This window comes from Sturnus vulgaris, chromosome 24 (assembly GCF_052056855.1).
Source record: "Sturnus vulgaris isolate bStuVul1 chromosome 24, bStuVul1.hap1, whole genome shotgun sequence".
Taxonomy (NCBI): Eukaryota; Metazoa; Chordata; class Aves; order Passeriformes; family Sturnidae; genus Sturnus; species Sturnus vulgaris.
In genome coordinates, this window is record NC_142266.1 from 6011936 (window position 1) to 6031939 (window position 20004).

Genomic DNA, 20004 nt, shown 5'->3' on the forward strand with positions numbered 1-20004 from the left:
CACCTTTATGCCGCCAGAATCTTGTTTATGAGTTACTAATTTCTACCTAAGCTGATATTTGAGGTTATGAAATCACTTCTGAGGGTCAGATTGGACCCTTCTCCATGTTTTTAATCACTGCCAACAATGTCCATCCAGGACTGTCCATCCAGGATTGTCTTTAAGCAGAAGCTCTGAAAGACCAAGAGCCTGGCCACAAGCTGAGGGATGTCCAAGACAGTGATAGGAATGGAACAAAAGGGAGCTGGGACTAAATGATCTTTAGGGTCCTTTCCATCTCCAGCTGTTCCATGAAAAGGCTGCACAATGGGGAAGCCCTTCTGCCACTGATAAACTGGATCTTAAAGGCACAGCTGCAGGAAAAGCTTATTTTGCAGTTCCTCCACATTGATTTTTATCTTTGCCATTGCAGCTTGCCTGACAATGGTGCCTCACCTTGGTCTGAACAGAGCTTTGGTTCCTTTCCCAAATAACCTGAAGCTGCTTCCCATGCCTGGCTCCAGCTGGGAGCTGCTCCTTTGTGTTTTCATCCACTCCCAGAATCACAGACTGGTTTTGGTTGGAGGGAACCTTAAAAACCATCTCGTTCCAGCCCCCTGCTGTGAGCAGGGCCACCTTCCACCAGACCAGGTCACTCCAACCTGTCCTTGAACAATTACTTCCTTTTAATTTTATGATTTCCTTTTTACAGGCAGAAGCAGCTGGAGGATATCTTGGTGCTGGCAAAGCAGTTCCATGAAACCACAGAGCCCGTGTCTGACTGGCTGTCGGTGACAGAGAAGAAATTGGCCAACTCTGAGCCCATTGGCACCCAGACTGCCAAAATCCAGCAGCAGATCAGTCGCCACAAGGTAGGACCCGTGCAGGAACAGGATGGAGGTGGTTGCAGTCAGGTCCTGCTCCAGTGCTTGTTTCCACCACAACCAGAGGGGGTTTTTGGCACAAACAAGGATTGGAGGAGTTATCCAGGTTGTTTTATGTACAGAGAAGGCTGCAAGCCCTGACCCACCAGCGTGGGTAAACATTAAACTGATGTCCTTGCACCTTGCAGCAGATTTGGATACTTAAAAAAAAAAAACATTCCCATTCATGTGTTTCTTTTTAATTTCAACTCAGTTTGCCCACCCACGGGTGGCTTTTGTGTCTCCTCCATTTTTCAGTTGCATTCATCATTGCATTCCCCCTTTTACATTGCGTTTCTTTTATTTTCCTCATTCTCCACTCATATTTTTTTTTTGTTGTTGTTTGTTTCCCCCCCACCCCTTTCTGTTGTCCATTTTACCCTCCACCATTCAGGCTCTCGAGGAAGACATAGAGAGCCACGCTGCTGATGTGTCTCAGGCTCTGGGGGTCGGGCAGTCTCTGTCCTCCCTGAGCTGTGCCATGGAGCAGAGGCTGCTGGCAGAGAAATTAGAGGCTCTGCAGAGCAGCTACAGCGAGGTCCAGGAGAGGTGCAGCCGAAAGGCAGCACTGCTGGCCCAGGCTCTGGCCAATGCCAGACTTTTTGGGGAGGAGGAGGTGGAAGTTCTCAACTGGCTGGCTGAGGTGGAGGACAAGCTGGGCTCAGTGGCCATAAAGGATTACAAACGGGACGTCCTGCAGAAGCAGCATGCCGACCAGCTGGTATTTTCTGTTCTGTTTTTTTTGTTTTTTGTTTTTTTTTTTTTTTTTCTTCTTCCATGTTTTGTGTTGTTTGTTTTGTTGTGTTTTTTATCTGGTTTTGTTTATGTTTCTGGCGTGGGTTTAATTTTTGAGAAGCTCGTTCCTCTGCTGGGTCTCTCTGAGGTTTTGGAGAGGAGTGTAAAGAGATTTCATGTGTTATAAACAACACTTGTGTGGCGTCCCCCCCCCCTAAAAAAAAAAAAAAAAGGGTTTCTCAAGGCGGGGAAACTTCAAATGGTTCATTTGATTTGTCTGAGCCAGCTTGGCCACCCTGTGCCTTCAGAAAGCTGGATGCTATTTCCAAAACTGAGAGCTGGAAAAGCTTGGTGGGTTTTTGGAGCTGGGCTGGCCACTGAGGAAGGCTCTGCTTCCACTCCCTGGGGCTGTGCAGGCTCTTTTCAAGACTGAGGTTCTGTCTAATACAGTGGGAGTCCTTTGGTCACACAGGTCCGATGGGTTGGGTTGGGTTTGCTCTGAGATTTGGGCCTTTGAGTCCCAAAAATCCCAAATAATTCCCATAGCAGCATGACTGGACAGTTTTCAGGTGGGTTGTCCAACCTCAGCAGGGAGGTTCATGCCCTCCACAGCATCTCTGGCTGGCAGGACACAGGGACCTGCCTGCAGCAGGATAACCCAAATTTGCCTTTTTCTTCAGGCTCTGAATGAGGAGATTGTGAACAGGAAGAAGAACGTGGACCAAGCCATTAGAAATGGACAAGCTCTCCTGAAGCAAACCACAGGTAACAGAGAGGAGATCTTGGCACACTCTGGGAAGTGTGGGGGGCTTGGGGATCCATCCTCCACATTTCCTTGGGAAGTCCACACTCTGTTGGGTGGAGACTTTTCTCCCTCAGGTCTTCATTTCTTTTTGGAAACTCCCAAAGTAGCTGGTTTGCATCCAGGCTTGGATGCTAAACCACAAATCGTTCCAGCTTTGGTTTTGCTTGGTCCCAAAATCCCAACTTCACAGCTTGGGGAGCGGGTGATTCCCACTGCTGCTGTGGGGATGCTCAGTGCTGAGGGAGGCTTTTCTCACTGCAGCCAGCTGCTAGATCACATGGAAAAAAAGGTTAAAAATACCCCCAGCCCTCTCCTAATATTGCTTTCCCAGACTGAGCAGTTGTGGCTGTTGCCACGTGGGTGTGAGTTTATGTTTACGAGTGGGAAGAGAGGTCGGGGCGCTGCATTTCCTTCAGATGTGGTCTGCTCAGAGCAGATGTACAGCCCTGTGTCCTTGTGGGAGCTGTGGAGCAGGAAGAGTGATTACAAAGGATTTGGCAGGCAGCTCTGTGTCCTCTTGGAAGCAGCAGCCAGGGGTGAACTGACCCTTTTCTTTCTTGGAGCTGTGACACGTTGCTGAGAACTGAGTTAGGCTGGATTTGGGGCTTGTGGCAAAGCCAGGCTTTGCAGCACGCTGCCATCCCATCCCATCCCATCCCATCCCATCCCAGGGATGAGGTGGATGTTCTGCTGGTGGGATATGTCAACTTTAAATAAAAACAGGCTGAAGTTGCATTAATACAAAGAAAAACGAAGCTGGAATTCGCTGTTTAAAAGGGGAAGGGACGGAGAAAGCGACTCCTGAAGCCTCCTGGGGTGGCTCCTTCACCCCCTAGAGCCCAGCATCATTCTCCCCTTGCTGCTGTCCTGCAGGGGAGGAGGTGCTGCTGATCCAGGAGAAGCTGGATGGAATCAAGACCCGCTACTCCGACATCACGGCCGCCAGCTCCAAGGCGCTGCGCACGCTGGAGCAGGCACGGCAGCTGGCCACCAAATTCCAGTCCACCCACGAGGAGCTCACTGGGTGGATGAGCAAGGTGGAGGACGAGCTGGCTTCCAGTGGGGCACAATCCCCTGCTGGAGAGCAGATCCCTCAATTCCAGCAGCGGCAAAAGGTGGGAGAGCAGCAACCCCCCCGGGGTGGGGATGGGTGCTTGGGAGAAGCACGCGTTGTTGTTCTGTGCTTGGGGAAGGACACACATCCATGGGTGCCTTCCACAGGAGCTGAAGAAGGAGGTGATGGAGCACAGGCTCGTCCTGGACACGGTGAATGAGGTGAGCAGGGCTCTGCTGGAGCTGGTTCCATGGAGAGCCCGGGAGGGGCTGGACAAGCTCGTGTCGGACACCAACGAGCGTTACAAGCTGGTCAGTGACACCATCAAGCAGAGGGTGGAAGAAATCGATGCTGCTATTCAGAGGTCTCAGCAGGTGAGTGAAAAACCCCTGCAGGGTTTTCCTGGGAGAGGGGGAGCGAGTGGCCGGGCAGTGCTCGTCACACGGGGAGGGATGGCAAGCACAGCCAGGCAGGAAGGGCAAATCCCATTGGGAATGCCAAGAAATGGAGCCCAGCAGCAGCATGTGGCAGCAGGGATGCCAGCTGGCATCCTGTGGCAGCAGGGATGGTGGCTGACCCGCCCTGGTGTGTGTTTTTTGGGATGGGATAACTCTGGAGCAGCACTGTGTTATCCTGCCTGTGAGCTTCTGCCTGCAGGGGTGATGGAGATGGTGCAAAACTGGTGACAAGTGACTGTCAAAGCTGGGAAAACTCATCCCCTGCTGGGAAAACGCAGGGATTTGTTCCAGGCCAAAAAAGCTTGTCCTGCATGGACTGGAGGGTGTGGAGTGCTGGGAATACCCAACCTCGCTCCATGGAGTCAGTTCATGGAGGAGCAGAGGAAATGCTCCTGTTTATAGGGATGTCCTTTTCCCTGCAGGCAGGGAGGGTGTGGGGAGAGGTGGCTGCTCCAGCTTGCCCCAAATCCAGTTGCAGGAGCCACGAGGGCATAAATGGGGCCATAAACCTGAGCCCCAGCCCAGCGTCCCCTTCTCCTCCACACACCAGGACGAGGCATTTGTCCCCATGTCCCTCTGGGTCCCTCTGTGGCTCCCACTGTCCCCAGCTCTCCGTGTGCTCCATCCCTGCTGCCCAGCACTGACCACTGCCCCTCCTCTCCCCTGTGCCAGTATGAGCAGGCAGCTGATGCAGAGCTGGCCTGGGTGGCTGAGACCAAGAGGAAGCTGATGGCTCTGGGTCCCATCCGCCTGGAGCAGGACCAGACAACGGCTCAGCTGCAGGTGCAGAAGGTCTGTGTGCCCTCCCTGGTGGCTTGGGTGGGGTGGGCAGCAAGGAGGGATGGTTCACTTTTGGGTCATGGAATGAATTTTAGGGGAGCAGCTTAACCCTGGGGTGTGCAGCAAGGAGGGATGGTCCTCTTTGGGTTATAGGATGCATTTTGGGGGAGCAGTTCCACCCTGGAGTGTGCAGTGCTGAGCCCAGAGCACCCAGGAGAGATGCAACACTTGGCCTTGAGATATGAAAGGGAAAAAAGAACAAAGGGAAAAATTGCTCTAAATCATCCAAGTGTTGGGCTTCCCAAGGAAAAAAGCTTCCTGTCTGTTTACAGGAGCCATTTAGTGCTTGATGGGTGCTTTGCTTTGGCCTCCCTTGGGAGAACTCCCATGAAAGCTTTTCCTTGTGGCCACCAGAGCAAGCTCTGCCAGAGCCTCACCGGTGCTGGCAGCAGGAAGGGTTGAGAGAAATGAATATATTGATTAATGAGGGTGGTTTCCATTTGCTTTTTGCTCATTGTTCCCTGCAGTGAGGGACTCCACAGTTCCCTCCCAGCAGCCAGACATGGAACAAAGAGGTGCTGGAGGGGTTGTTTTTTGTTTTTTTGGTTTTTTTTTTTTAAATATATATCTTTGAGATGAGCTCATGCCTGAAAGAACGTGCACTTTAAATAAACGGCCCTTTTCTTCCCTTTGCCTGGGCAATCAGAGCAGCACACAGGCTTATTGGATTTAAAATTAAAGGGGAAAAAAAGGAAAATAAGACAGTGTTAGAAGAGAAGGGGGGACTGAACCGTCGAGCATTAAGTTAAATTGAGCTCAGCTTCCCACTGTTAATCCCATGGACCTTGGGAATGGCAAAGTTATTGGTGGATGCAGCTCTGGAGAGCATCATTTTGTGGGATAACATTCACTGACAAATGGATGATGGAGCTTTTCCTCCAGTGAGGACCTTGGGTGGGGATTATACCTAATTTTAAGAGCTCTTTTGGAAGGGAGAGGTTGGTGTAGATGAGGAAAGCAGGCAGGAATCTGCATTCCCAGCCAGATTTTCAGTTTGGCACGGGACACTTGGGGGGTCTCTTTGGCAGGAGGATGCTGTGGATGGGCTGGGGAGAGGTTGGGCTCAGCTCTGAGTTCTCCCCTTTCTCTTTCTGCAGGCGTTTTCCATCGACATCATCCGGCACAAAGACTCCATGGATGAATTGTTCAGCCAGCGCAACGAGATTTTTGGGACCTGTGGTGAGGAACAAAAAGCTGTTCTCCAGGTGAGAACTCTGCTATTTACTGCAACACAGGGGGACAGAGAGAGCAGAGAGGTGAATCCCCAGCCCTTGCACAGGCTGAAGGAGTTTAAAATTACCCCATCTTTAGTAATTCCCACCAGCACTAGCAGAAATCTCTTTACATTTATGACTCTCTTTATTGCCTGTATTTTATTGCAAGGTTTGGAGATGGGAAAGGGGAGGATTCCCGAGGCTGCTTTAATTGGAATTACAATGTGGAAGGCCACCAAAATCACCTCCTTCTCTTCCAGCTCACAGCCCTTTTCCTGGGCCTTTTTGCCTCTTTCCCCATAACTCTCCTCCCTCATTTTTTTTAGGAGAAAACCGAGTCCCTGGTGCAGCAGTACGAGGCTGTGAGCCAGCTCAACTCGGAGCGTTATGCTCGCTTGGAGCGTGCCCAGGTGCTGGTCAATCAGTTTTGGGAGACCTACGAGGAGCTGAACCCATGGATTGAGGAGACCCAAGCCCTCATCTCCCAGCTGCCACCCCCAGCCATCGACCACGAGCAGCTCAAGCAGCAGCAGGATGACATGAGGGTAAGAGGATGCAGAGTTTGTACTCCCAGTCCATCGGTTCTGCCCTCAACAGAGGGAAAAAGCACCTTTTTCTTCTGAATTTTCCTCCTTTTTTTCCCTATTTTCTGTTCTTTTTGGGGAGTAATGCAAGAGCACCACGTGAAAATCTCATTTTCTGTTGGAGCACTCCTCACCAAAATTCAGCTTGCTCCCAAGGAAACCTGGCTGCTTTTGGATCTCCTCCCTGCAAAAAAAACACTTTGTGCTTTTAGGGTAGAGACTGCAAAGCAAAAAAATTCCCAGTGGGGTCCCCCGTGGAGCTGTGGGGAGGGTCAGAGGCTGGGGAAGGGCCCGTGCCAGGCTCTGTGCCATAGCCATGTTGGGAAGAGCCGAGTGCCATGTGCTTGGCAGATGCTGGGGCATGAAATCCAGGCTGTGAGTTCCTCCCAGATAGGATCCCTGCTCTTGGAGTGCTGTTTGGAATAAACAGGCAGCGGCCCAAAGCAGATTTCTAAACAAATGTGGGGTTTTTTTTATTTTTTTTTTTTTCCTTCCCCCCCCTCCCTCCATTCCCTAGCAACTGAGAGAATCCATCGCTGAACACAAACCTCACATCGACAAGCTGCTGAAAATCGGGCCCCAGCTCAAGGACCTCAACCCCGAGGAAGGGGAGATGGTGCAGGAGAAATACTCCAGGGCTGAGGCTTTGTATGCCAAAATCAAGGAGGAGGTTTGCCAGCGAGCCCTGGCCCTCGACGAGGCCTTCTCACAATCCACCCAGGTATGCCAGGGAAGGGGGGGATCTTCCTCCCACAGCCCCCTGGGAGATCTTCCCAATTTCCCCCCACGTGCTTTGCAATGGGATTTTATTCCCCCTGTAAAACTCCTTTCTAAAGCATAAGGTGCTCAGGCACCTTGTCTTAGGGTGACTTTATGATGCTTGTATTTTTAAATTTTTTTGTGTGTGTGGTTTTTTTAAAAAAACTACTTAAATCTGTTTCCTAAAGAAACCCCATTCGAAGTTTTTTCTCCCTAAATTTGTCCTAAACCAGGACACACCTCCAGGGTAATTTCCTGCTGGCTGTGGGAGCAGAGGAGAAGGAGTTTGAGGCTTCACACAGCAAATAGGGTCGTAAATTTTTACAGCCTCAATAATGATGCTGGTTCAAAGGGGCTGCTCTGGCATCCACCCAAGGTTGGGAAGGCCTCTCGAAAGAGCTTGAAGAGATAATTTTCAGTTCTGATAAGCTGTGAGTGAGCAGTGAGCAGCCATGGGAGAAATAAGGGATGTCTCTGGGGTCTGGGCATCTCCTGAGGAGGTGGGTGAGTGCAGGAGGAGAAATAGGAAAGGAAGAGCAGAGACTGGAGGTGCTCAAGTCCAGAAAGAAGGTGAAGTCCTCCTGCTGCTGAGGGTTGATGACGCCCAGTTATGTTTCATTTCACCCCGTGTTACCGTAGCACAGTTGGTTTTTGTCACGTCCTGGGTGTTTATTTTCTTAATTCCTGTATTGTGTAGTCACTTCTCTTGGTTTGCACTTGTATTAACTCCGAGTTTTTCCCCCCCCCTCCACATTCCCCTCCCCTCTCATCTCTCACTCCCATTGTGGAATGTGTTGTCTGTGTGTGTTGCTGCCTGTGCCCGTCCTCCCCACATTTCATTCTTGTGTTGACTGCGCCCCACCATTGCAGATTTCGGAGGTAAGCGAGTCCCCCCCCTACCACAGATGTTCATTTCCCCTCCCTGGCCTGACTCTGACACCCAGACTTTCATTTCTGCTCCGTGCACAGCTCGGCAGAACGTGCTTCAAAATTAACGCCGGGGGTTGGGGGGGCCTGGAATCACATTTTTTTTTGGGGATGGCTTTCCTTGAGTTGCTGCTTGGTCTCAGCTTCTGCTGGGAATGCTTCCTGCAGGGCAGAGGTTTTGCTTTTGGAAGGGTTCACACTGCTCCCAGCTGGGTGTGCTGGTTTGCTCCTGCTTGTTGGCTGAGCCAGCCTGTCCTCATCAACTTTGCACCAATTGCCCCTCTCTGCTGGGATTTGGTGGGCACCTGCACTGGGATGTTCCCAGTTGGAACTGGGAGAGGGATGAGAGCAGCCCCAGTGCTGAGCTGTCCTTCCCACCAGCAGAGACAGTTTGGGATCTTTAAGGCCAAAGTTGGTTTCTTTTTTAAAAAAAAAAAAAAAACAACAGTAAACCCTGCTAGACCCCCCTCCCTCCCTCACTCTTGGCTTTCTGGTTCTGCTTTTGAGGCTGCAGCTCCTCCCCACCTGCATGCAGCTCCTGCTGCTCCTGAGAGCTGGGATGGGTTTCTCCCTGTGGAGATTCCATCAGCACCAAACACGGCTGCTTTCCCAGCAGCGTTTTTTGCCTGGCTATTCCCCCAACCAGCACTGAGGTTTTCTACCCAGCTACCAAAACCGAGATAGCAGCAAAAAAAAAAAAAAAAAAAAAGAACTTTTAGGGCTGAATCCAAGGAGCTGCCGTGTTTGGGTCACAGGTGCTGCTGGTGGCTCTGTGGGTGCTCTGCTGGAGCAGGGCAGGTGTGAGCAGGAGGCTGCAGGGGTGCCATTGCTGCTGCAGAACTGCCATTGCTGATGCAGGGTGTCATTGCTGCTGCAATGCTGCCATTACTGATGCAGAACTGTCATTGCTGCTGCAAGGGTGCCATTCCTGCTGCACAGGTGCCATTATTCCTGCAGAGGTGCCATTACTGATGCAGAACTGTCATTCCTGCTGCAGTGGTACCATTCCTGCTGCAGAGGTGCCATTGCCACTGCAAGGGTGCCATCCCTGCTGCACGGGTGCCATCCCTGCTGCAGTGGTGCCATCCCTGCTGCAGTGGTGCCATTTCTGCTGCACAGATGCCATCCCTGCTGCAGTGGTGCCATCCCTGCTGCAGTGGTGCCATCCCTGCTGCAGTGATGCCATTCCTGCTGCAGTGGTGCCATTTCTGCTGCACAGATGCCATTTCTGCTGCAGTGGCGCCATTCCTGCTGCACAGCTCCCATCCCTGCTGCAGTGGTGCCATCCCTGCTGCACATCTCCCATCCCTGCTGCGGCAGGGCGACGTCCATCCCCTCTCCGAGCCGCTGGCTCTGCAGCGTCCCCTTTGTCCCCGTCCCCCCTGCCCTAACAGCTCTGCTCCCCTGCAGTTCCACGACAAGATCGAGCCCATGCTGGAGACCCTGGGCAGCCTCTCGTCCCGCCTGCGGCTGCCGCCCCTCATCCCCGCCGAGGTGGACAAGATCCGCGAGTGCATCAGCGACAACAAGAGCTCCACGGTGGAGCTGGAGAAGCTGCAGCCTTCCTTCGAGGCCCTCAAACGCCGTGGGGAGGAGCTCATCGGCCGCTCCCAGGGAGCAGACAAGGACCTGGCAGCCAAAGGTAACCCCGGGTGGATTTAAGGGTCCGGTTTTCCCTCCCCAGCCCCCCCAAACCATGGCTCTGTCACTTCTGGGGAGGCTTTGGTGTCCCAGGGCTGTGTTTGGGAGGTTTGACTGGTTTTAGGGGGAAGGATGAGTCCCTCTGGGTGGATTTTGGAGGTTCTCCTGGACTTAGGAGCAAAGTTGAGTTGTATGTATAGATTTTGGAGGTTCCCCTGGCTTTCGGGGGAAGGATGATGGATGGATGGATTTGGGAGGTTCTCCTGGACTTAGGACCAAGGATAAGACTTCTAGGTGGATTTGGGAGGTTCTCCTGGCTTTAGGGGGAAAATTGAGTGTTCTGAATGGATTTGGGAGGTTATCCTGGTTTTAGGAGGAAGGATTAGTCTCTGTATGGATTTGGGAGGTTCTCCTGGACTTAAGACCAAGGATAAGACTTCTGGATGGATTTGGGAGGTTCTCCTGGCTTTAGGGGGTGGGATGGATGGATGGATGGATGGATGGATGGATGGATGGATGGAGGTTCCTGCTTCCACCTGGAACAGACAGGGTGGCATCAGTCAGAAGAGGAAAAAAAAAAAAGGCATTTGTGTCTTCTCAGCCCAGCTGGCCTCTTGTTGGTGGCCCCTGGGACGGGATTTGTTGATGTCAATTCAGTGTCTAATGGAAGGGAGGGACATCCCCCAGCACAAAAAACCCATCAGCACGATTGGCACTAATTGGCACCTTCCTTGGCAGCTCATGCACTGAGTGAGCAGGGACTTCATGCTAGAGGTGGCCAGAACAGAGATTTGTTGGAGGGAGAGTGTGTGGGCAAATTTGCCCTGAGCTTGCACATAAATAAAAGCTTTTCTGCAAGCTGGAGTTTCTCACGTCCCTCAGCATCTCCCAGAGTTAATGCTCTGATAGTCCTGGCCATCTTTATTCCCCTCTGGTTATTCTATTGCTGTTTCCAAAATGCTCTTGCATTGCCAAAATTTCCTTCTTCACTGAATAGTTTTAATTTCCTTCCACAGTCATCCAGGACAAGTTGGATCAGATGGTTTTCTTCTGGGAAGACATCAAAGCTCGGACTGAGGAACGTGAAATGAAGTTCCTCGATGTCCTGGAGCTTGCAGAGAAGTTCTGGTACGACATGGCAGCGCTCCTGACAACCATCAAGGACACCCAGGACATTGTCCACGACCTGGAGAGCCCAGGCATTGACCCCTCCATCATCAAGCAGCAGGTGGAAGCAGCAGAGGTGAGAGCCATGGGGCTGCTCCTCGGTCTGGAGCTTGTCTGCCCTCAGCTTATCAGCTAAATTGGGAAGATCTTAGATCATGACCAGGGCCAGAGGTGGCTGGAAATCAGTTTTGTAGGCGGTCAGGCAGATTATGAAGAGTTATTTCCATTGCAGTTGTGGAGCTGCAAGGAAAAAAGCCAGAATCCTTCACCTTAAATCACATTATCTGCTGCTGTTTTGGGCAGCACACGGAGCTCTGTGTGGTCAGAGCTCTGTGCCCACTTGCTGGGAGTGATGTGGAAACTTGCAGGGCTCTGCTCCCAACCCAAGCCAGAGGCTGGCTGGCGTGGGAGGAGTATATTTAGATTTTGGGCAGACCAGAGATAAGTGCTTGGATTTGTGTGCTGCTGGTTGCTTCAAGTAAGTGTCAAAACCCACTTCAGGTGGATTTGAGTTGACTCAGGCCTTGAGGAGCAGGGATGTTTCTTTATGCTTTGCTAAGTTTAGCTTTGCTGCTCCCTTTTCATAACCTGACTCTGGTTTGCACCTTCTGAGCCTCCAAACCCTCACTCCTGTAAACATCACATCTCCTGTAAACAACATCTCCAGCCAGGACAGGCCAGGCTCACAGCTAAATACAGATGTTCTTATTTTAGTCCCAGAGGTGGGAGCAGACCAGGCTGGTGGTGACAGAATTGGCCACCTGCTCTCTGTGTCACCTGCTCCTGGGCTTTGGGCTTGGGCTGTTGGCCAAGGTGCAGGACACTGGAGCATTCCTGCTCATGGAGCAGTTTTGGGAGGGGGTTTAATCATCCTCTGTGGCTGTGCCTCTGCAGACCATCAAGGAGGAGACAGATGGGTTGCACGAGGAGCTGGAGTTCATTCGCCTCCTCGGCACCGACCTCATCTTTGCCTGTGGAGAGACTGAGAAGCCAGAAGTGAAAAAGAGCATTGATGAGGTAGGGAGAGCCAGCAGCTTCCCCTCCAGATAAAACCAGGTGGGAGCTGTGGTTCAGGAGCTTAACAAACCCTGTGGGCAATCCTGTGTTCCACAGATGAACAACGCCTGGGAAAACCTCAACAAAACGTGGAAGGAGAGGCTGGAAAAGCTGGAGGAAGCCATGCAGTCAGCTGTGCAGTACCAAGACACGCTGCAGGTACGAGGCAGGGCTGCTGGTGTGGGGTGGCTGGACCTTGGGGGCACCACTGTGATCCCTTTCCTTGGAGCTGGGCTGGGATTTGCACTTTCTTAAAGCAGGAAACATCTCCTGGGCCAGTGTCTGCAGGATCTGAGAGTTCAACCACTGCTCTGAGGAGGAGCAGATATTTGATGGCATTGGTCTTCCCAAATCTTGATTTCCTGCTCACACAGCAGGATGAGGGGAGGCAAGAGGGAGCCACGACTTCCATGGCTGTGGGGTGGTGGAGGGACCATCTTTGTCCCCTGACCAACTGCAGGGGGGGAAAATTTTCCATTCCCTCACCTTGTCCTTGCTCCTCCCAGGCCATAACACCACTGTGAGCCCTCTCCCTGGAGCTGGGCTGGGATTTGCACTTCCTTAAAGCAAGAAACATCTCCTGGGCCAGTGTTTGCAGGCTCTGAGGGAGCCTGAGCTCAATTTGCCACAGCTCTGAGGAGGAGCAGATATTTCACTGCATTGGTCTTCCCAAATCTCGATTCCTGCTCAAACAGGGAGCCACGAGTTCCATGGCTGTGGAGCGATGGGGGGACCATCTTTATCCCCTCACCAGCTGCAAAGGGGGAAAATTTTCCATTCTCTCACGTTGTCCTTGCTCCTTCCAGGCCATGTTTGACTGGCTGGACAATGCTGTGATCAAACTGTGCAACATGTCCCCTGTGGGCACCGACCTGAGCACGGTGAAGGAGCAGATGAACGAGATGAAGGTACCTGGCAGGGAGGGAGGGAGGGCAGGGCCCGGTTCTGTGGCCTCACACAGCTCCAGTGATTCACTCACTCCTGGTTTTTGTCCTGCTTGTCTTGGCAGGAGTTTAAAATGGAGGTTTACCAGCAGCAGATTGAGATGGAAAAGCTTAATCACCAAGGTGAGCTGATGCTAAAAAAGGCCACGGATGAGACAGACAGAGACATCATCAAGGAGCCACTGACAGAGCTCAAACACCTCTGGGAGAACTTGGGCGAGAAAATTGCTCACAGACAGGTAGAGTGACCACCTGGGGCTGTCACAGGGTGAAACTCACCCCGGTGCTTTAAACCCATTAAAACTTCCCTTTTCCATCCCTGTCCTTGCCCAGCACAAGCTGGAAGCCGCCCTGCTGGCACTGGGCCAGTTCCAGCACGCCCTGGCAGAGCTGATGGCCTGGCTGACCCACACTGAGGAGCTGCTGGATGCCCAAAAACCAATCAATGGGGACCCAAAAGTCATCGAGGTGGAACTTGCAAAGCACCACGTGAGTATTTCCCCACTCCAGACACGTTTTTATCCCTTCCCCGTGGCGGGACTCAATTCCTCACGAAGGATTTGAGCTGTTGGGAGCAGGCCAGGGGTGTTTAGGAGGAGTGCCCAACTTTTTCCCACCTCGTGCAGGTGCTGAAGAACGACGTGCTGGCCCACCAGGCGACTGTGGAGACAGTGAACAAAGCAGGGAACGAGCTGCTGGAGTCGAGTGCAGGGGACGATGCCAGCAGCCTGAGGAACCGCCTGGAGAAGCTGAATTCCTGCTGGGAATCGGTGCTGCAGAAGACAGAGGAGAGGGAGCAGCAGCTGCAGTCCACGCTCCAGCAGGTCGGCAGGAGGCATTGGGAACACCCCGCCCTGTGCAGCGGGGTGCCACTTTCCCCTTTTGTTTTTTTTGGGATAAATAAAAAGGGGAAGAGTTGGGGGCGACACTGGGATGTTTTTAGGGGAGTTTTTCTGTAGCTGCTGTGGTTCAGTGCCTGCCCAGAAGCACAGTGGGGACCAGGCACACCTGTGGGTTGTGGACACACCACGTCTCACCCTGCTGAACACGCTGGCACGTCCAGCTCTGCCTCTTTATCTGCTTTTCAAAGCAAACACAGCCTTACCCCTGGCACATGATCAATGGTGGCTGATGTCATCTGATCCGGGGCCGATTCTCTGTTCCTGAACAGGCTCAGGGTTTCCATGGTGAGATTGAAGACTTCCTCCTGTGGCTAACGAGGATGGAGAACCAATTGTCAGCATCGAAACCCACAGGAGGTCTGCCAGAAACTGCCCGGGAGCAGCTCAATGCCCACATGGTAATTTCTCAGGAGACTTTTTTTTTTTTTTTTTCCCCCCCAATGCTTTTAATCCGGCAAGTTCCTGTCAAATATCAGCATCAAAACCTCTCCTTTCTACGTGTGATGGGGAAAAGAGGCTGCTCTGGTCTCCTCTTACAGATCACTTTGCACTTGATGCCTGGAACAACCATCAGGGTGCTTTAACCCCCTTTTCTCAGCTCAAAGTGTCGCTCTGCTGTCACTGTGCTCAACCTCATGTTCCCATCACCTGGAGCTTTGCAGCACGGCGTGTTCCCTCTCTGAGCTTTCCTCTGCCTAAGCCTTTGCTGGTGGCTCTTTTCAGGAGCTGTACAGCCAGCTGAAAGCCAAGGAGGATGTGTACAGCCAGCTGCTGGCCAAGGGGAGGCTGATGCTGCTCAACCGCGACGATTCCGGCTCGGGCTCGAAGACAGAGCAGAGCGTGGCCCTGCTGGAGCAGAAATGGTGCCTGGTCAGCACCAAGATGGAGGAGAGAAAGGTAACATTGAGGGGAAAAATGCATCCAGCCTTGCCCCATGGTCTGGCAGCAGCTGCTCCCTGTTTTCCCACTCTGCTTTCCCACACGAAGCTGGGAGTTGGGTTTTCTGTAAAACCGTCTCTCTTGGTTGTAAAGTTGAGTCTGGTTTTTGGGTGGTGCCTGAGTGCCAAGCTGTTCGTGTGGGGGCTTTTTTTTTTGTAGATAGTCATCAGAATTAGTTAAATCACACAGAAAATGAGAGTGAAATGGCATTTTGGGTTAATTCAGAGGGGTGGGAAGAAGCCTCCTGCAGCTCTCAAAGGCAGGCTTTGTTGGTCAAGCCAAACCCTGCTCTGAGCTGACTCCATCCTCAGCTTTTGGCTGGGGATGAGATAAAACAAGGCCCGTGGTGGCCTGGGCCCAGAATAAATTTGCAGCTCTGCAGCTGCTGCCACCAGAATATCATCCCCCATCCAGCCAGCCCCGTCCCCACCGAGATCCCTTTCCCAGGAAGCTGAGGGTGACGTGTGCTAAGGAAGATCTCCCCTTTCGGGGACCACTCTTGTTTGCAGAGAAAGCCTCGCCTTTCAGTGCAGCCCCCTCCCCTTGGCAAAGCAGTGGCTTTCCCGGGCTGGGGTGATGAGGTTCCTGTTGCAGGGACACAAAGGCTGCCTCTGTCTGCAGATCAGAGCTCTCACCCCTCCGTGTTTTGTTTTTTTTCCTCTCTTTCTCTCTCCCTCCCCACTGCCACAGGCGAAGCTGGAGGAGGCATTGGCCCTGGCCACGGACTTCCAGAACTCCCTCCAGGATTTCATCAACTGGCTGACCCTGGCTGAGCAGAGCCTGAACATTGCACCTTCCCCCAGCCTCATCCTGGCTGCAGTGCTGGCCCAGATCGACGAGCACAAGGTACCCAAGTGTTGGAGTTAGTAAGTCGGGAGTCTCTCTGAATCCTTCAGAGAAAAATCAGAGTGCAGGGATTGAATTAAAACCTTTGGATGAATTGAAGTGTATTAAGCCACTCACACATAAGGCAAAAGTAAAAGTTTTAAGTTTTAGCATAAGTGAGCAAGCAAATAAGTAAATGAAGTGAGTAAATAATAGAATAAGTTTTAAGTGCTTTTAGTAAGTAAAAAGTCTTAAATACCAAATAAGTAGTACATGTTCTAGTAAAAGTTAAAAAACGTAGTCCTAAATAATAGTATTTCCATGAAAGCTGCAAGAACCTAGCTTCAAACATAATAAAGTTACATTTTTTCAGTTAGAACAAAATAGGCCATGTACACAGTTTATACATAGCGTGGTGTGCTAAGAAAATAAAATTCTAATAAGTTAAAAAATAGTGGTTGAAGTTTGTATCTTGACTAGTTAAAAAGTTTCTGTATAAGAACATGTATTATGAAAAAATAGTGCACTTTGCCATTGCATTTTACCATTACATTTTACCATTGCACTTTGCCATTGCATTTTATCATTGCATTTTGCCATTGCATTTTGCCATTGCATTTTGCCATTTCATTTTTCCACTGCATTTTGCCATTGCTTTACTTTACTTTTACCTTTAAAACTGATGTGCTTCTGCAATAAACAACTTGATAGTAACTATTAACTACTTAGCTCATTTAAAAAAAAACCCAACCCAACAAGTCGGGTGCCCTAGAGCACCCAAAAGTCTAACCTCACACCCAAGGGCTCCATCCCCGGGATGGAAGGAGCCAGGGTGGCTCCTCACCTCCCCCTGTGGCTTCTGGAGGTCACATCCACCTCTCGTGACACGTGGGACACCCTTTGTGGTCGGCAGGTGTTCGCCAACGAGGTGAACGCGCACCGGGATCGCATCATCGAGCTGGATCAGGCGGGCAACCAGCTGAAGTTCCTCAGCCAGAAGCAGGACGTGGTGCTGATCAAGAACCTGCTGGTCAGCGTCCAGTCCCGCTGGGAGAAGGTGGTGCAGCGCTCAGTGGAGCGGGGACGGGCTCTTGATGACGCCAGGAAGAGAGCCAAGCAGGTGGGGAGGCTGTGACAGACCCCAAGGAATGGCCAGCTGGAGGTCCCAGCGCCACAGAGGGGCTGGGGATGGCGCCAGTGTGAAGTTTCAGGCTTGCTCGTTGTTGCCTTGCAGTTCCACGAAGCCTGGAAGAAGCTGATTGATTGGTTGGAGGATGCAGAGAATCACCTGGACTCGGAGCTGGAGATCTCCAATGATCCTGACAAAATCAAGCTCCAGCTCTCCAAACACAAGGTGAAGCTCTGCCAAAGCCAGGCTGGTGCTGGGGTGGAAGGGGCTCTGCTGGGAGGGTGAGCAGGGCAATAGGAGAAAATCATCTCCATGCCTCCTTTTGCCGTGGAAATCTGGGAATCCTCAGAGCCAAGGCCAGGCTTTCTGAAGCAGTTTTATTTCCTCTCCATTTCTCAGGAGTTCCAGAAGACTCTGGGTGGGAAGCAGCCTGTCTATGATACCACCATCAGGACAGGCAGAGCCCTCAAAGAAAAAGCCTTGCTCGCAGATGACACTCAAAAGCTGGACAATCTGCTGGGAGAAGTCCGGGATAAGTGGGATACAGTGTGTGGAAAATCCGTGGAAAGGTGAGCCCAGCCCCAGTGCTGGTGTGTCACAGGGATGGCTGGGGGTCACTGGGATGTGACAAAAGGAGGTCAGTTTGCTCATGGAAGTTCTCTGGGATGTTTGTTTTCCAGGCAGCACAAGCTGGAAGAGGCCCTTTTGTTCTCTGGGCAGTTCATGGATGCACTGCAGGCTTTGGTGGACTGGCTCTACAAGGTGGAGCCCCAGTTAGCTGAGGACCAGCCTGTCCATGGGGACCTGGATCTGGTCATGAACCTGATGGATGCTCACAAGGTGAGAGCACCTTTCCCCAGCTCTTCCCCAAAACCTGAGTGGGGGCTTGTCCTCCCCAAGAGCCAAATCACAGACACAGAGCTGGTGCTGTGCTGCAGGAACGCCTGTCCTGCTTTCCTGCAGTGGAAAAAAGAGGGGAGAAAACAGCAAAAAAAATCAGAATAACTTTCACATTATGGGAAGGTGACAGGAGGGGAGCTGCCTCACCTTGCTCAGCTTGTGCTGCCTCCATGCAGGTGTTCCAGAAGGAGCTGGGGAAGCGCACGGGGACAGTGCAGGTGCTCAAACGCTCGGGCCGGGAGCTCATCGAGAACAGCAGGGACGACACAACCTGGGTCAAGGTGCAGCTGCAGGAGCTGAGCAACCGCTGGGACACGGTGTGCAAACTGTCTGTGTCCAAACAAACCCGCCTGGAACAGGCCCTCAAGCAGGTGAGGAGGAAAAAACAGGACTGGAAGCTCTCTTTGGGCTCCACACCAAGCTCAGGGAAGAGGTTTTGCCCTGGCCAGGCAGGACACGCCAGCCCTGCAAAGCAGTGGGGTGGTATCAACTTCTTTTTCCTAAAAAAAAAAAAAGAGCAGATAAAGGCTGGTTTGAAAAGGGAGGATGGAAAGATCTCACTGATGTGCACAACAGTGATCAAGCAGTGTCCAGAGAGATTCGATTGAAGCTAAAAAAAACCAAAACAAAACAAAAAAAACCCCAAAAGGTCAAAGGCTCTTACGTAGCTTTTACGTCAAGTAGGCAATTTACAGAATAAGCTACCCAGGTGCCAGATTGCTCAGGATACAGCACTTGTGCTGTTTTTAAAAACATTTCCTTCTTCAGTGCAGCTGATGCCGAGAGGAGGGAGGTGCCCAAACCCCAGCCCCAAGCAGGGCTTTTCTCCCTTTTTATGTATTTTTAAAGCCCTTCTCAGCCCTGTTGTCACTCCAGCTGGCAGGAGTGAATGCAGCAGGCTGTCTGGGGAGGTGGAGGGCTGACAGAAGCCTGTGCTGTTGTTGCTGCAGGCTGAGGAGTTCAGGACAGCCGTGCACATGCTGCTGGAGTGGCTCTCGGAAGCAGAGCAGTCCCTGCGTTTTCGGGGAGCGCTGCCCGATGATGCCGAGGCCCTGCAGGCCCTCATCGATGCCCACAAGGTATGGGGGAACTCCAAAATACAAGTTTAGAGGAGGGGGGAATATGTAATTCGTATACAATTCATATATAACTCCTCTGGGGGATTCCAGGAGTTCATGAAGAAAGTGGAGGAGAAGAGGGTGGATGTGAACGCGGCCGTGGGGATGGGCGAGGTCATCCTGGGCGCCTGCCACCCCGACTGCATCACCACCATCAAGCACTGGATCACCATCATCAGAGCCAGGTTCGAGGAGGTGAGTGCTGCAGGGTGAGCTCCAGGCTGCTGGGACTTGCAGAGGTGGCCACAGAGTGGTGGGTCCTGCTCTGGGATGGATGGTCACCCCTCGTTTCCAACAGGTTCTCACATGGGCAAAGCAGCACCAGCAGAGGCTGGAGTCGGCTCTTTCCGAGCTGGTGGCCAATGCTGAGCTTCTGGAGGAGCTCCTGGCTTGGATCCAGTGGGCTGAGACCACCCTGATCCAGCGGGACCAGGACCCCATGCCCCAGAATATTGATCAGGTCAAGGCGCTCATCTCCGAGCACCAGGTGAGCCCCGAGCTGAGCTCGGGACAGGGGCAGGGGAGGGAGGGAGGGAGGGAGGGAGGCTTCCCCTGGCTCCCTGCGTGGAGGAGGCACTGACTTCTCCTGGAATTCCCTATTAAAGCAGCCTGGGACCCAACTGGAGCAAAACCAGCCCAGGGATGATCTCCAGCCCTGGCAAATCCAAGCCAGTGCTGAGCAGCAGCTCAGCCACAATCCCCAGTCACTGGTGCTTGATGCTCACCTCCCTCTGCAGGCCTGGCGTGTGAGGGCTGGAAAGCAAAAAACGGTGAAATTGCAAAGGTTTTTTTTTATCCTTTCTGTGTTTTGACAGTCCTTTATGGAGGAGATGACACGGAAACAGCCAGATGTGGACCGGGTGACAAAAACTTACAAAAGAAAAGCGACTGAGCCTCCCCACGGGCCCTTCATCGACAAGTCCCGCAGCAACAGTGAGTCTGCTTTGGGTCCTGGGATGGCAGGAAATGAAATTCCTAGGAAGCTAATTAGCTCTGATTATCAATTAACAAGGCATCCTGCACTAACAGCCACCAGGAAGGCGACTGAGCCTTGTCAGGAGGGGAGAATCCAGGTGGCATTTCCCAAAACAGCCGTGCTGGGTGT

General features: G+C 52.1%; 1 protein-coding gene across 18 annotated transcripts in view; it reads left to right on the top strand.

Annotated features, from left to right (window-relative positions):
• The window catches only part of MACF1 (microtubule actin crosslinking factor 1), a 137695-nt gene that overhangs the window by 105356 nt on the left and 12335 nt on the right, over positions 1–20004 (top strand). For 15 of the 18 annotated variants that reach the window (XM_088178165.1, XM_088178158.1, XM_088178164.1 and 12 more), the window contains 29 exons: positions 692–851; positions 1297–1623; positions 2318–2402; positions 3316–3557; positions 3664–3870; positions 4627–4746; positions 5892–5999; positions 6335–6553; positions 7110–7313; positions 9689–9920; positions 10936–11162; positions 11981–12103; positions 12200–12301; positions 12949–13050; positions 13152–13325; positions 13420–13575; positions 13713–13910; positions 14258–14386; positions 14712–14885; positions 15618–15773; positions 16666–16872; positions 16987–17106; positions 17281–17450; positions 17562–17721; positions 17958–18152; positions 18732–18860; positions 18951–19094; positions 19198–19386; positions 19715–19832. In XM_088178165.1, the coding sequence (XP_088034291.1) occupies positions 692–851; positions 1297–1623; positions 2318–2402; positions 3316–3557; positions 3664–3870; positions 4627–4746; positions 5892–5999; positions 6335–6553; positions 7110–7313; positions 9689–9920; positions 10936–11162; positions 11981–12103; positions 12200–12301; positions 12949–13050; positions 13152–13325; positions 13420–13575; positions 13713–13910; positions 14258–14386; positions 14712–14885; positions 15618–15773; positions 16666–16872; positions 16987–17106; positions 17281–17450; positions 17562–17721; positions 17958–18152; positions 18732–18860; positions 18951–19094; positions 19198–19386; positions 19715–19832 (4877 nt within the window). The remainder of the gene's footprint in view (positions 1–691; positions 852–1296; positions 1624–2317; positions 2403–3315; positions 3558–3663; positions 3871–4626; positions 4747–5891; positions 6000–6334; positions 6554–7109; positions 7314–9688; positions 9921–10935; positions 11163–11980; positions 12104–12199; positions 12302–12948; positions 13051–13151; positions 13326–13419; positions 13576–13712; positions 13911–14257; positions 14387–14711; positions 14886–15617; positions 15774–16665; positions 16873–16986; positions 17107–17280; positions 17451–17561; positions 17722–17957; positions 18153–18731; positions 18861–18950; positions 19095–19197; positions 19387–19714; positions 19833–20004) is intronic. The other 3 variants (XM_088178167.1, XM_088178156.1, XM_088178157.1) reach the window with 1 other exon arrangement.